We start from the raw sequence: 16,138 nt of genomic DNA on the forward strand, positions 1-16,138 counted from the left end.
AGAGTGTAAAATAAAGGTCATAAAAGGTGCTCACTGGACTAGAGAGAAGAATGTATGAACTCACTGAGAACTTCAACAAAGAGGTAAAAATACAAAAAAGAACCAATCAGAGCTGAAGAATACAATAACTGAAATGAAAAGCACACTAAAGGGAATCAACAGTAGATTAGCAGATGGAAAAGAATTCATGTTCATGAATTGCAACAATACTGTTAAGATGTCCATACCACACAAAGCAATTCCTATCAAAATACCCAACAACATTTTTCACAGAACTAGAATTTTTGTGGAACCACAAAAGACCCCAAATAGCCAAAGCAATCTTAAGAAAGAAGAACAAAGCTAGAGGTATCACAATTCCAGATTTCAAGATATAGTACAAAGCTGCAGTAGTAATCAACAACAGTATGGTACTGCCAAAAAACAGACACACAGGTTAACAGAACAGAATACAGAGCCCAGAAATAAATCTATGCTTATATGAAGTCGATTTAGTCAAAGGAGGCAAGAATATAAAATGGGAAAAACACAGTCTCTTCAATAAATGGTGCTGGGAAAACTGAACAACATTTGAAAGAATAAAAAACAGACCACATTTTCTTACAACATATACAAAAAAGAAACTCAAAATGGATAAAAGGCCTAAACATGAGACCTGAAACCATAAGACTCCTAGTAAAAAACACAGTAATTTCTTTGGTATTGGCTTTAGTTAACATTTTTCTAGATAAGTCTCCTAGGGGGATCCCTGAGTGGCTCAGCAGTTTAGCACCTGCCTTTGGCCCAGGGCGTGATCCTGGGGTCCTGGGATTGAGTCCCACATCAGGCTCCTGGCATGGAGCCTGCTTCTCCCTCTGCCTGTGTTTCTGTCTCTGTCTCTCTGTGTGTGTCTTTCATGAATAAATAAATAAATCTTTTTTTTTTTAAGGATGAGATCTTGCCATTTGTGACAACACTGATGGGCATGGAGGGCATAATGCTAAATGAAATAAGTCAGACAAAGACAAATACCAAATGATTTCTCTTATATGTGGAATCTAAAAAACAAAACAAATGAAACAAAAAAATAGAAATCAACCCATAAATACAGAGAACAAACTGGTGATTGCCATGGGGAAAGGTAGAAGTATGGGAAATGGATGAAGGGGAATGGGAGATAACAGGCTACTAGTTACAGAATGATTAAGTCATGGGGATAAAAGCTTTTGTACTTTTACAAATGTATCCTAAAAGAACAGTGTATATTACATTACTATTAACAGAACAAAATAGAATTATATTAGGATTATATGCTATGAATAGAAATATGTAGTCATTAAAAGATCAGTATAAATAATCATCATAAAAATATTTATGAGACAAGTGAAAAAAAGTTACAAAGTAGTAGTACGATACGACTTCATTTTTTTTTTTTTCGACTTCATTTTTTTAAATTAATGTTTTAAATACTGGAAGGATATATTTCAAAGCAATAACTGTTTTCTGTTCAGAATGGTAGAATTAAAGAGTATTTTCTATTTGCTTTTTTTATAGGCAATTAAATTATGAGCAATATACATGTACTACTTATATAATATGAAAAAAAGCTTAAAGTGTTTTAAAGACTCTACCACTTCTCTGTCCTATTCACACTTTCTTCAACAATTCAAATTCTTTTCAGTTAATGCAATTTAACAATAGGAGACCATTTTCAAGCTTGCAGGTTATTTTTCCAATTTTAGAGTGTGTGCTACCTTATAAAGTATAAATGTAAAAATCTACAATCATAACGCAAGATCAAATGCTTCTTGAGGGGCTTCCTAAAGATACATAATCCCACTGATGCTTATAGCTTTGGATAAAATTTTATCACAACAGGCAAAACATCTCTGTATTGAAATTCATCTACTTTAGGTTGGTAGTTTTCTGTCCATTTTTTCTTAAAAATTGTGTGTGTGTCTGTGTGTGTAAAAACTCCAATCAAACAAAGGTAGACTGTACTGATGTGCAAGACCCAACTATATTCTGCCTTCAAAACACCCACTTCAAATATAAAGACATAGAAAAATGAAAAGTAAATGGATGGGAAAAGATACATCATGCTAGCTACTAATCAAAAGAAAGCTAAAGCTATTATATTCATATCAGGCAAGGTACACTTCAAAGTAGTGGATATTATCAGGGATAAAGAATGACATTTCATGACATTAAAAGGAACAATTTGTCAATAATCTTTAATGTGTATATATCTAATAATACAGTCTCAAAATATATGTAGCAAAACCTATCTGATATTTATAAAACATTCTACCCACCAATAGCAAAACACATTCTTTCCAATTGCACACAGAACAGTCACCAAAATAGACCATATTCTGGTCTACAATACAAATCTAAATAATTTTACGAGGGCTGAAATCATACAAACTACGTATTCTGACCACAGAGTACTGAACTAGAAATAAAATGAAAAATTTCAGTAAAATCCCCATGTATTTGGATATTAAACTACATACTCTAAATAATCCAAAGGTCAAAGAAATCATAAGGGAAATTATTAGAAAGTACTTTGAGTACTAAGAACAGATCCAGTAAGAACTGGTAGACTGCTAAATAAAGTGAAGCTTAAAAGGAAGTATTTAGCATGAAATGCTTATTAGAAAAGAATAAAAATGACAAATCAGTGATTTGAATTTCCACATTAAAAAACTGAAAATACATAGTAAATTAAGTACAAAGTAAATAGAAGAAAATAGCACAAACCAATGAAATAGAAAACAAAAAGAAAAAAAAAGAAAAATCACTGAAACCAAAAACTTACCCTTTGAAAATATTAGTAAAATTGATTAACCTCTACCCAGTCTAATCAGGAAACAGAGAATACACAAATTATTTATATCAGAAAAACAGATCTTACAGACATGAAAAAGGTAACAAGGGGACATTACAAAAAATTTTATGCCCCAAAATGCGACAACCTAAGTGAAATGGACAAGTTCCTTGAAAGACACAAGCTATAAAAACTCACCTAAAATAGGTAATCTGACTATTCTAGATCTTTTTTTAAAACTGAAATTGTAACTAAAAATATCCCTAAAGAAATCTCTAGGCTCAGATGGCTCCAGTGGTGATTCTACCAACTACTTAAAGAAGAAATAATAACCTATAATAAGCCTAGATAAAATATAAATAAACTCAGAAAACAATAGAGGGAATACTTCCCAACTCATTGTTTGAGGCTGGCATTACCCATAGAACAAAACCAAAAACATTAAAAGAAAATCAGTAATGCTGATGTACAAACCTTGCCAAATTTTTAGAAATCAAAACAACATGTGAAAATCATCAAGTGAGATTTATCCTAGGAATGCAAGTTCAATTTAACATACACAAATAATCCATGTAATTTACCACTCAACAGACTAAAAATGAAAATCTGTTCAATCACTTCAATAGTTTGAGAATAGCATTTCACAAAATTCAACACTCATAGTTTTAAGAAAAATTAGTAAGTATTAGGGATCTTGATAACTTGATAAAAGGAATCCAAGAAAAACCTTTCAGTGTGAACAAAACACATGGTTAAAATGAATATTTTTCCACTAAAATCAGGATCAAGACAAGGATATCTACTTTTATCACTTCTATTCATCACTGTACTAGAGATCACTCAGTAAACTAAGGAAGGAAGATGAAATAAAACACATAGGGTCAGGAAGGAAGAAATAAAACTGATTTGTAGACAACACTATCACTTATGTAGAAATTCATAAGGACTGCACAAAAAAATACTACTAGAACTAGTAAGAGACCTTAAAAAGGTGATTTAAGATCAATATACAAAAAATTAACCATATTTCTATATAATATTATATAAAATTCTATATAATTTCTACAGAATACCAAAGAAATTGAAACTTAAATTGTTTTAAAAATACCATGTATAATTACATCAAATATATGAAGTATTTAGAAACGAAATATGTGCAAGACCTATTTCTTGGGAAGTACACAATATTGCTAAGGAAATAAAGACAGCCCAGAAAATGGAGATGTATACCATGTTCATGAATCAGAAGATTCAATATTGTTAAAATGTCAATCTCCCCAAATTGATCTAGAGACTCAAAGTGATCCCAATGAAAATCCCGGTGGACTTCTGGATAAAAACTGAAATGCTGACTCTCAAGTTCATATGCAAAGCCAAAGACCTAGAATAGCCAAAATATTTTTAAATTTTTTTATTTAAATCAATTTAAGTAACATATACTCTATTATTAGTTTCAAAGGTAGAATTCAGTGATTCATCAGTTCTATACAACACCCAGGGCTCATTACTTCAAATGCTCTCCTTAATGCCCATCACCCAGTTACCCCATGCATGCCCCTTCCTACTCCCCTCCAGCAACCCTCAGTTTGTTCTCTATAGTTAAAGTCTCTTACGGTTTGCCTCCCTCTCTATTTCCATCTTATTTTATTTTTCCTTCCCTTCCTCTATGTTCATCTGTTTTGTTTCTTAAATTCCACGAATGAATGAAATCATATGGTATTTGTCTTTCTCTGACTCACTTATTTCTACAATAGCCAAAATATTCTGAAAAAGAAAAACAAGGTCAGATTTAAACTATCTGGACTACGTACTTTAAAAGTTTACTGTAAAGCTACAATAATCAATACAGTGTAATACTGATTAAAGACAGGTATGTAGATTAACAGAACAGAATGTCCAGAAATTGATCAGTACACACATCGATCAGTACAACTAATTTTCAAAGGTACCATGGTAATTCAGTAGGAGCTGATCCATATGCAAAAAATAAACTTTGACCATTATCTCACAAACATACAAAATATTAAATTGAAACAGAACGTAGACCAAAATTTAAGAGCTAAACTATAAAATTTGATGGAGGAAATTTAGGAGAAAAAGCACTGTAATCTTGGGCTAGGTGATATTCTTAAAACACAAAACACAGGGCAGCCCAAGTGGCTCAGCGGTTTAGCGCCGCCTTCGGCCCAGGGTGTGATCCTGGGGACCTGGGATCGAGTCCCATGTCAGGCTCCCTGCATGGAGCCTGCTTCTCTCTCTGCCTGTTTCTCTGCCTCTCTATCTCTCTCAAGAATAAATAAATAAAAACTTAAAAAAAAAAAATGAATCCTAAAAGTAAAAATTGATAACTGGATTTCTACAAAATAAAAATTTTTGTTCTTCAGAAAAAAAAATTTTTTTGCTCTTCAAAAGATACTTGTCAAAAAAATGAAAAGGAAAACCACAGATTGGGATATTTGCAAAATATCTGATAAAAGTCTTCATCCTGAATATATAGATAACTATTATATCTCAAGAATAAGACAAGCAGTGGAATGCCTGGCTAGTTTAGTCATAAGAGCAAATGGCTCTTGATCACAGGATTGTAAGTGTGAGCCTCACACTAGGTGTAGGGATTCTTAAAAATAAAATCTTAAAAAAAAAAAAGATTAAGGAAAGCATTTTTATTTTTTTTAATGGGAACATACTCGAATATTCATTTTGCCAAAAATAAGACACATGAACAGCTAAATATAAGCACACAAAAAGTTGCTTAAGATCATTAGTCATTAGTGAAATGCATACTAAACCCACTATGAGATTCTATTCCAATGGCTAAAATTTAAAAGATGGACAATAAATACTAAGTGATGGTAAGGATGAACTGCTGGTAGAAATTTAAAATAGTACTGTCACTGTGGAAATCTGGCAGTTTCTTATAAAATTACCATATAAATCAGCTCCTATGAATTTACTCAAGAAAAATTAAAAATAGGTCTACCAAAAGAAATTGTACTCAGATATTCTTAGCAATTTTACTCAAAGCAGCCCAAACTTGGAAAAAAAAAAAAAAGTCCATTACCTGAAAAATGGATAAACATTATATCCATAAAATGGAAAATGGAGTACTATTCAGCAACAAAATATGACAAACATATGCAATAATATATGAATCTCATAAGCACCATTTTAAAACGCCATAGACAAAAGATTATATATGATTCCACTTATATAAAATCCTAGAAAAGTCAAAACTGTAACAATAAAAAGCAGATGTAGGGAAAAAACACAAGAAAGGTTAGGATAAAAGAAATGTTCTCAATCATGACTGTGATGGCCACCTGATCCTCTATGACTGGTAAAACTCCTTATGGGAGCCTGATGTGGCACTTGATCGCAGGACCCCAAGATCATGACCTGAGCCAAAGGCAGGTGCTCAACCACTGAGCCAACCAGGCACGCCAAGAAAGCTGATTTTAAAATGCAATACAGGGGATTCCTGGGTGGCTCAGCGGTTTAGTGCCTGCCTTCAGTCCAGGGTGTGATCCTGGAGTCCCGGGATCAGGTCCCGCGTCGGGCTCCCTGCATGGAGCCTGCTTCTCCCTCTGCCTATGTCTCTGCCTCTCTCTCAGTCTGTGTCTCTCATGAATAAATAAATAAAATATTTTTTAAAATAAAATAAAATAAAATAAAATGCAAAAAAAATAAATAAATAAATAAAATAAAATAAAATGCAATACATCCATCAAACTAAACTACAAGTTTATCATATACAAGATTCTATATATATTAGAAATCAAAGACAAGATATAATTCTATTTTCCCATATTTTTATTTAAATTCTAGTTAATATAATGTGCAATATCAGTTTCAGGAGAATTCAATGATTCATCAGTTACATACAACACCCAGTGCTCATGACACGAGCTCATGAGTTTATGACAAGTGCTCTCCCTAATACCCATCCCCCCACCTCCCTCCATCAACCCTGTTTGTTCTCTATCATTAAGAGTCTCTTATGAAAAAAATAAAAAAAGTCTCTTATAGTTTGTGACCCCTCTCATTTTTTTCCTCCTCCCATGTGTTAATCTGTTTTGTCTCCTAATTTCCACATGAGTGAAATCATATATTGTCTTTGACTTATTTCACCTAGCATTATACACTAGCTCCACCCTTGTCATTGCAAATGGCAAGATTTCATTCTTTTTGATGGCTGAGTAATACTCTAGTGTGTGTGTGTGTGTGTGTGTGTGTCACTTCTTTATCCATTGATTACTCAATGGACATTTGGGCTCTCTCCATAGTTCGGCTATTGCTGATAATGCTGTTATAAACATCTGGGTGCATGTATCCCTTTGAATCTATATGTTTGTATCCTTTGGATAAATATGTAGTAGTACAATTACTGGGTTGTAGGGTAGTTCTATTTTTAACTTTTTGAGGAACCTCCAGGCTGTTCTCCAAAGTGACTGCACCAGTTTGCATTCCCATCAGCAGTACAAGAGGGTTCCTCTCTCTCTGCATCCTTGCCAATACTTGTTTCCTGTGTTTTGAATTTTAGCCATTCTAATAGGTGTGAGGTGGTATCTCATCATGATTTTGATTTGCATTTCCCTGATGTTGGACATCCTTCCATGTGTCTCTTAGCCATCTGGATGTCTTCTTTTGAAAAATGTCTATCCATGTCTTCTGCCCACTTCTTAACTGGATTATTTGGTTTGGGGGTATTGAGTTTCATAAGTTTTTTATACATTCTGGATACTAACCCTTTATCAGATCTGTCATTTGAAAATATCTTCTCCCATTCTGTAGGTTGCCTTTTAGTTTTGTTGACTGTTTCTTTCACTCTGTAGAGGTGTGGTTGTTTTTGTTTTGTTGTTTTTTTTAAGATTTTATTAATTTATTTGAGAGAGCGAGCACGTGCGTGGGGGTAGCACGGGAGAGGCAGAGGGAGAAGCAGACTCCCCACTGAGCTAGGAACTCAACTCAGGGCTCAGTCCCAGGACCCCAAGATCATGACCTGAGCCGAATGAAGATGTTTAACCATCTGGGCCACTCAGGCTCCCCTGTGCAGAATTTTTTATCATGATGCTCTCACAATAATATATGTTTGCTTTTGTTTCCCTGGCCTCCAGCAACGTGTTTAGTAAGACACTGCTGCGTTTTCCTCTGGATTTTGATGGATTCGTTTCACATTTAGGTCTTTCATCCATTTTGAATTCATTTTTGTGTATGGTGTGAGGAAATGATCCAGTTTCATTCTTCTGCATTGTTGCTGTCCAGTTTTCCCAACACCGTTTGAAGAGGCTATCAAATAAAATATGATTCTGCATTCAAGTTCCCTCTAACTGAAGAAGAAAACAGGGCCTATAAACTGATGTTATAGCACACTGTAATGAAAGGGGCATGTGCAGTCTACTAAAGGCAGCCCATGTGACAGGCATCTAATCCAGCCTATGCATGGGGGAGAGAGAGTTAAAGGAGGCTTCTTGGAAGAGGGAACATCCCAGGTGTGCCCTGAGTGATAAACTGCCAGTTATTAATTCACCCACCTACCCATCTATCCATCATGATTGAAAAATCTCTAACAGAAGACAGACTATTATAGTGAGGGAAATCCAATGACAAAATTGTGCACAGCATATTATGAAGACAAAGGATGAATCATCAAATCAGCCTGAAAGGGCCTAGAGACAGCTTCATCAGAGTCAATATTCAGAAGGGAGTCTTTTCTGAATACATACATCTGGCTCCATCCTAGCCCTTGAATCAGCAAATTTAGGAAGACCACATGCTTTCTGGTTTTTTTAATTGTCCAACTGATTCTAATATTAAGAAATATTGCATTAAAAGTCTTCATGACACTGGATTTGGCATTTGGATTTCTTGGCTATGACACCAAAGGCACAGGCAAAGAAAAGAAAGATGAATTGGACTTTGTGAGAATTCAAAAAAATTTTATGCATCAAAAGACACTTTCAATAGAGTCAAAAGGCAACCCAAGAACAGGGAAATATGCTGCAATTTGCATATCTGATAAGAGAATAAGATAAAAAAAAAGAAGAAGAGAGAGAATAAGATCCAGAATATATAGAAAACTCCTAAAACTTAACAAAAAGACAACCCAATTCAAAAAGTAAAAAGGACTTGAAAACACATTTCTCCAAAGAAGATACTTAAATGGCCCATAAGCACATGAAAGGATGCTCAATATCATTAATCATTAGAGAAATGCAAACCAAAATTATAGTAATATACCACCTCACACCCATTAGGATGGCTACTATCAGAAAAACAGAAAATAACAAGTGTTGATGAGGATGGGGAGAAATCAGAGTCCCTGTGCACTGTTGATGGGAACGTAAAATGGTACAGCCCCTGGGGAAAACAGTATGATGCTTCCTCAAAAGATTAAAGATAGAATTACTATATGATACAGCAATTCTACTTCTGGGTAGAAAAGAACTGAAAATAGGGTCTCAAAAAAGTATCTGTACATTCGTGTTCTTAGAAGTATTATTCACAATAGCAAATACATGGAAGCAACCAAAATGTCCATTGACAGGTTGATTGCAGTCGAGTCGTTGCCTCGGCCTGACCTGGACATTGAGGTGGGCCCCACAATGCTGGCTCTTTGTACACTGTCGCTCCTGCCAACCCGCAGGATGGCCCACAAGCAGATCTACTACTCAGACAAGTACTTCGATGAGCACTACAAGTACTGGCATGTCATGTTACCCAGAGAACTTTCCAAACAAGTACTGAAAACCCATCTGATGTCTGAAGAGGCGTGGAGGAGACTTATGTCCAACAGAGTCTAGGCTGTGTTCATTACATGATTCATGAGCCAGAACCACATTTTCTTCTCTTTAGATGACCTCTTCCAAAAGAGCAACAAAAATGAAGTATAACTGGGGATTGTCAATTAAATGTTTTTCAAATTTAATGTATATGTGTATAGAAGGTAGTATTCAGTGAATACTTGAAAAAATGTACAAATTGTTAATCCATACCTGTGCATCAGCTGTATTCTTCACAGCAACAGAGTTCAGTTAAATGCAACTGCAAGTAGGTTATTGTAAGGTGTTCAAGATGAATTTTTCCTCTTAATATAAGTGCCTGTTTGACTTTGCCTGTTACTTTTTAAAATAAGGTTTGTATGTTGCATTAAAAAAAATGTCCACTGACAGATGAAGGAATAACAAAATGCAGTACATCACAGTATGCAATATTATTCAGGCTTAAAAAAGAAGGAACTCTGACACATGTTACAACATGGATAAAACTTGAGGCAATTATGCTAAATGAAATAAGACAATCACAAAAAGAGATATATTATATGATTCCACTTGTATAAAGTAGTTTAGAACAGTCAAAATCAGAAAGCAGAATGGTGGCTGCCAGAGGCCTGGGGGAAGAGGGACATGGGGCATTATTGTGTCAGTTTTACAAGATGAAAAGAGTGTTAGAGGCAGATGGTGTGAATGGTAGCACATTTTAAATGTATTTAATACTACTAAACCATACCCTGAAAATTGGTTAGGATAGTGAATTTTGTGCATTTTGCCACACAAAACACTGCATCGATTCTGAACTTGTTCAACACATGGAGCACCCATTATATCAATAATGCTAAAAATTTCTAGCATTTGTTCCCTGCTTTCTACATACCAAGGACTCTTTGAAGTACTTGATATGCTTTCTCTCACTTAATATTCACAATAACCCTGAGGTAGGCACTCTTATGGACAGATCTGATTTTCTAAAAAAAAAATGTCTCAGACCCTCATACTCTGCTAACAAGAATGCAAAATGGTACAACCACTTTGGAAAGTAGTTTGCAGTTCTTAGAAAGTTAAACCCGGTTACACTATGACCCAACAATTCCACTCCTAGGTATATACCCAAGAGAAATGAAAACATATATCCACACAAAAACTTGTATACAAATGTCCATAGCAGCATTATTAATAATATCCTAAAAGACCATCTACTGCCAAGTACACACAAAATGTGGTATATCAATACAATGAAATATTTGGCAACAAAAAGGAGTGAAATAGAAGCTATAAATTTTAAAAACATGCTAAATTAAAATCAGCAAGTCACAGAAGACCACATACTTATGATTTCATTTACATAAAGTATCCAGAATGGGCTACTCTATAAAGACAAGAAGATGAGCAGTTGCCCAAGGCCAGTGGTTGGAGAATGGGAGAAGAGCTGGATGACTGCTAATGGTAAGAGGTCTCTTTTGGGGTGAGGAAAATGTTCTAAAATTGATCATGGTGATGGGTGCATAACTGTGAATATACTAAAAAACCGCCAAATTACATACCTTATATGGGTAAATTGCATGGTACGTGAATTATACCTAATAAAGCTATTATTAAAAATAAAGAGGTCTCAGGGGGAAGAATAGGTACAAACCTAAGTCAGCAACTGTCACTGCAATGCAAGTGTAATTACCTACCACAGAAGTAATCATAGGGTTCTCATTCTGGAATACTTACAGCTTTAAGATACAAAAGAAACTCAACACATATTTGGGTAAAGAAACTAAGACATATAGGATGTCAACACTCAATATACTTGGGTCCTCTGCACCAATAATATTTAGTTGACCTCTGAATAACATAGGTTTGATCTGCATGGGTCCACTTACATGTGGATTTTTCTTTTTTACAAATACAGTATGATACTATAAATGTATTTTTTCTCCCTTATGATTCTCTTGACATTTTTCTCTAGGTTTCCTCTTTATTCTAAGAATACAGTATTGAATACATATGACATACAAAACATGTGTTAATCGATAGTTTACGTTATCAGCAAGGCTTCCAGTCAATCACAGGCTATTAGTAGTCAAGTTATAAGGAAGGCAAAGGTTATACACAAATTTGAGACAGCACAGGGGTCAGTACCAAACTACTGTGTTGTTCAAGAGTCTACTGTAATTCCAACTTATTTCATAAATACTTCCCAAAAACAAATCAGGCAAATCTCCTGGAGTGCCGGCAGTATTTCTTAGAGTACCTTTCTTTCTCAGTTTCACACCTGTAGAAATGGAGATCACTACAGGCCAACAAGCAAATGCCTGACTGCTGAAGCTACATAAGCCTGTCTAGAAATAAATTCCACATAAGAGTCACAGGAAGGAAAAATCAAACGGATGTAAATTTTTTTCGATAAAGTTTTGGCTTGACTTTTTTTTTTTTTTTCAGGGAACTGCACTGAACTTTCTTGATTTCAGGAATATTTGATACACATTATATACAACATAATGACTCAATATTTGTACATATTGTGAAATGATCACAATAAATCTAGTTAATATCCATCACCATACCTAGTTACAATTTTTTTCTTGTTATGAGAGTTTTTAAGATTTACTCTCTTAAAAAAAAAAAAAAGATTTACTCTCTTAGCAACTTTCAAATACACAATATTGTTACTGAAGGCTGTACTTACATATGCCAAACACTATTCTAGGTATTGGGAAATACAAAACAGCCCCAAAGCTCATGGGGGTTAAATAAAAGAGAGACCAGATAGAATGCAGTATAACAGATATGCCAAAACTATGAAGAAAAATAAGCAAGGAAGAGAAACAGGAGGTCTAGGACCAAGTAAGGGGAGAAATTCACAGGGCAGTGAAGTGAGGGAGATGGGTTCAGGGATGGCTTCAAGGTTTTTGACCTGAGAGCTGGAACTGCCATATACAAATATAGAGAAAACAAGGTGGAGAACAGGTTTAGGGGAAAAAAAATCAGGTTTGGCTTGGGATGTTAAATTTAAGATGCCAATTACACATCCAAGTGAAGATCTTAAATGGACACCAAGTTTGAAATTCAGTTAAAATGAGGCTGGAAATAATTTGTGAGTCATCAGTATAAAGATGGTACCCAAAGCTTTAACTTGTGACTATCCATCATATTTATTCAACCTCTTCCCTAGAGTATGAGCAAGCTGTTTCCATTACCTTGCCACTGAAAACACTGCTGCAGTAAGCATCCTTAGAAGTATTTTCTTCTGCTATATATTAACACTTTTATTTGTGTAAGGAAGCTTAAAAATAGAACTGCTTATTCAAAAGGTATAACCATTTTAAATTTTACTAACCACAGTTGATTTACAAAAAGACGGCAGTAGCCCACACTGCCTCAATCAGCACATGGCAGTAACCATTTTCCAAAACTAGTGAGCAGTTGGATATTACTAACTGAAATTTTTTGCCAATCAAATGGATGAATAAAATGGTATCTCATTTTAATCTTCATTTCACCGAACATATTTGCATATATTCATTTGCCATTTACAAGTGCTCCTCTGTAAAATGCCCATTTTATTACAGGGCTGCTTATCTTTTCCTTATCAACTTGAAGATGCTTTGCTATATTTGAGATATGAAACCTTTATCTGGTAATTCGTGACACTATTTCTCCCAACTTAGATTCATCTTTTGTTTTTCTTGCCTTAGATCACAAAAAAATTAAAAATCTGCCAATCGCTTCCTTTATGGCTTCTGGACCACCTGTCTCACTTTAGAATCCCCAAGGTTCTAAATGCATTCCTTTAAGTTTTTTTTTAAATTTTTTTTTGTAGTTTTACTTTTTACATTTATGTCCTTCATATATCTGGAAGTTACTTTTGAATATGGAATGAGCTAGATGGTCTAGGTCTATTTGCAGATAAAGAGTCAACTCTATCAATTTCACTTATTAAGTACACCATCCTGTCCCACTGAAATACTCTGGGATCATATGCCCAAGTCACCTGGGCAGCCATACAATCTTGACCAGAAAGAAATTCTGTATACAAGTGTAAAGAAAGTCAAAGCACCCTAGTCCTTAATATAAATATACAAACTACACAAAACAGAGACAAAATTCAGAGACATAAATTCCATAAAGAAAGAGAACAGAAGTGAAAGAAGAGTGGAGCCTGGGTGTCTCAGAGACTGATCATCTGCCTTTGGCTCAGGTCGTGATCCTGGGGTCTTGGAATGGAGTCCCACATCAGGCTCCCTGCAGGGAGCCTGCTTCTCCCTCTGCCTATGCCTCTGCCTCCTCTGTGTGTCTGTCATGAATAAATAAATAAAATCTAAGCAAAAGAAGACCAATGGCTTCTTCTTGATTTGTGGCTCTGGCCTGATCATGATGACAACTGGAGAGGAGGCACTTAAACTACAACAAAGAAAAGAATTCATTTCTCTTTAATTCTTTGATTACCTCCAGTCTTTCCTGTCACAGAGCTTTTAGTGGTTGGTTTCATCCACATGCACTGAAGCCTGAAGCTCCCCAACTGGACACACGAGGGTCAGTCCCAAGAAGGTCTCTAGAAAGCTCTGTTTGGCTGGAACACTGCAAAAGTTAATGGTTCATTTTAACTGTGGACAAACTTTAAATAATGTTTTTCTGACCCAAAATAACTCCATCAAGGCAGTTAAATGGTAATTCATAAAGTGATGTAACAAAGGGATGGGGAATGATGAGATGGATTAAGAGTTTGGTTTTTTTCTTGAGCTCATAAAATGACAAGGAAAAGAAACTCCATGGGCCCAGTGGCCCTACCTATTCCTGGGTGAAGTGTACAGGCACTCTCCCCCACCCCGCATTCAACCCATGCAGCTGATACAACCCATGCGTGTGTGTGTGCGTGTGCATGTGTGTGTGTAACAGAAACAGAGAAGTCAGGATAGAGAGAGGGAGAGAAATATTGCTCATTGCTCTCTGGGGGCCTGGCCCACCACTTCCTACTCCTAATTACATTGTGTCAATTTAGAAATATAAAAAGTAGCTATTTATAAAACCTTTATAAAGGCTATAAATGAGTCCTCCTCCATATAAGAGGGTAGCCCATCCTTTATGACAAGCTAGAATAGTAAAGAAAGGATACAGGCATCCAGTCAATTTGTATTATATGCCACAACCAAAAGGAGAGCATAAAATAGCCGGAGTATATATACCCATATATTGTTCACCACCAATGTCTCTACAGTGCAAATACGAAATACATTCACCAAAACTTCTGTGCTTCAGTGAAGAACAAAGAACAGAAAGATGGGTAAAGCGTGAGCTAACACTCATAAAGACATCTCAAAAAACTTCCAACTTCTCACACAGGACTAGCTGGTTTGGGGTATCTCTATTATATACCACCTCACAGTAAACAAAAACATTCCATAATTACCTCAGCCTACTTTTCTCCATATGAAGAAAAAAGCATTTAACTTGTGCCTCCTGGTGAGCTCAGCATGACTGCTAGCTATCTCTGCTCTTCTAGCTTTCCTTTCTCTTCTCCTGGTTGCCAATATTCTTACTTCCAGCTGGGCTTGGAGGAGAACCTGCATGGCCCATCAAGCAGCCTTCACCTTCTTAAAGGAAACCAGGGCACTTGCGTCCAAGGCATAATGCACCGCCCCCCCCCCCCCCCCCCCCCCCCCCCCCGCGTTTCTGCACTATTTTGATTCTGTGCCCCACAGCCTCTGAGCACAGGCAGAATGGAGAACTTGCTGTCTCATTCAGCACATCTATTTAACCATGATCATGCAGCACTAGGCTGATTCCAAATCAATCAATGAAAAATTTTTTTCACAGTATAAAATGTATTGACCACGAATCCATGCAAAGTGGGAAACAGGTTCTTTAAATTGTTAAGAACTCTCTGCAAGCTCTCATTAACAAGACTTGTAAAGAGGGGGGAAAAAAGAGCCCTAAATTGGTGCCGCTGCACCAAAATGGTATGGAAGCACCTCAAAAAATAAAAAACAGAAACTTCATTCATTTCACTTGTGGGTATTTACCCAAAGAAAGCAAAAACACCTAATTAGAAAAGCTATATGCACCCCTCTATGTACTGCAGCATTATTTATGATAGCCGAGTTATGGAAGCAACCCAAGCGTCTGTCCATATATAAATGGGTAAAGAAGATGTGGCATATATGCAGACAGTAAAATACTACTCAGATGTAAGAATGAGATCTTGCCATTTGTGACAACATGAATGGACCTAGAGGGTATTACACTAAGTGAAAGAAATCAGAAAAAGACAAATACCATATAATATCACTTATATGAGGAATCTAAAAGCCATATGAATAAACAAGCAAAAAAAAAAAAAAAAAAAAAAAAAAAAACAGAAACAGACCCATAAATACAGACAACTGGTGGCTGCCAGAGGGAAGGGGGAGTGAGCAAAATGGGAGAAGCAGAGTAGGAGGTGTTGGCTTCCAGTTACAGAATGAATAAGTCACAGGGATGAAAAGTACAGCACAGGAAATACAGTCAACTGTTAGTGCAATAGCATTAAAGAAAAACAAAAAGAGCCTTATGATGCTCTTCCTAGCAA

At 35.7% G+C, this 16,138-nt stretch overlaps 1 protein-coding gene and 1 pseudogene across 7 annotated transcripts in view; one reads left to right on the plus strand and one right to left on the minus strand.

The window, feature by feature from the left end:
* Nucleotides 1-16,138, minus strand: part of HERC3 (HECT and RLD domain containing E3 ubiquitin protein ligase 3) — a 113,750-nt gene that overhangs the window by 74,520 nt on the left and 23,092 nt on the right. Inside the window, exon 2 of one of the 7 annotated variants that reach the window (XM_038582154.1) lies at nt 14,020-14,151. The exons of the other annotated variants lie outside the window; for them this stretch is intronic. Within the exon in view, the coding sequence (XP_038438082.1) occupies nt 14,020-14,068 (49 nt within the window). The 5' untranslated portion in view covers nt 14,069-14,151. The remainder of the gene's footprint in view (nt 1-14,019; nt 14,152-16,138) is intronic. 7 annotated transcript variants of the gene reach the window in all.
* On the plus strand, nt 9,454-9,692 carry LOC119867183 (annotated as a pseudogene).

The sequence above is a fragment of the Canis lupus genome, chromosome 32 (assembly GCF_011100685.1).
Source record: "Canis lupus familiaris isolate Mischka breed German Shepherd chromosome 32, alternate assembly UU_Cfam_GSD_1.0, whole genome shotgun sequence".
NCBI classification, from domain to species: Eukaryota; Metazoa; Chordata; class Mammalia; order Carnivora; family Canidae; genus Canis; species Canis lupus.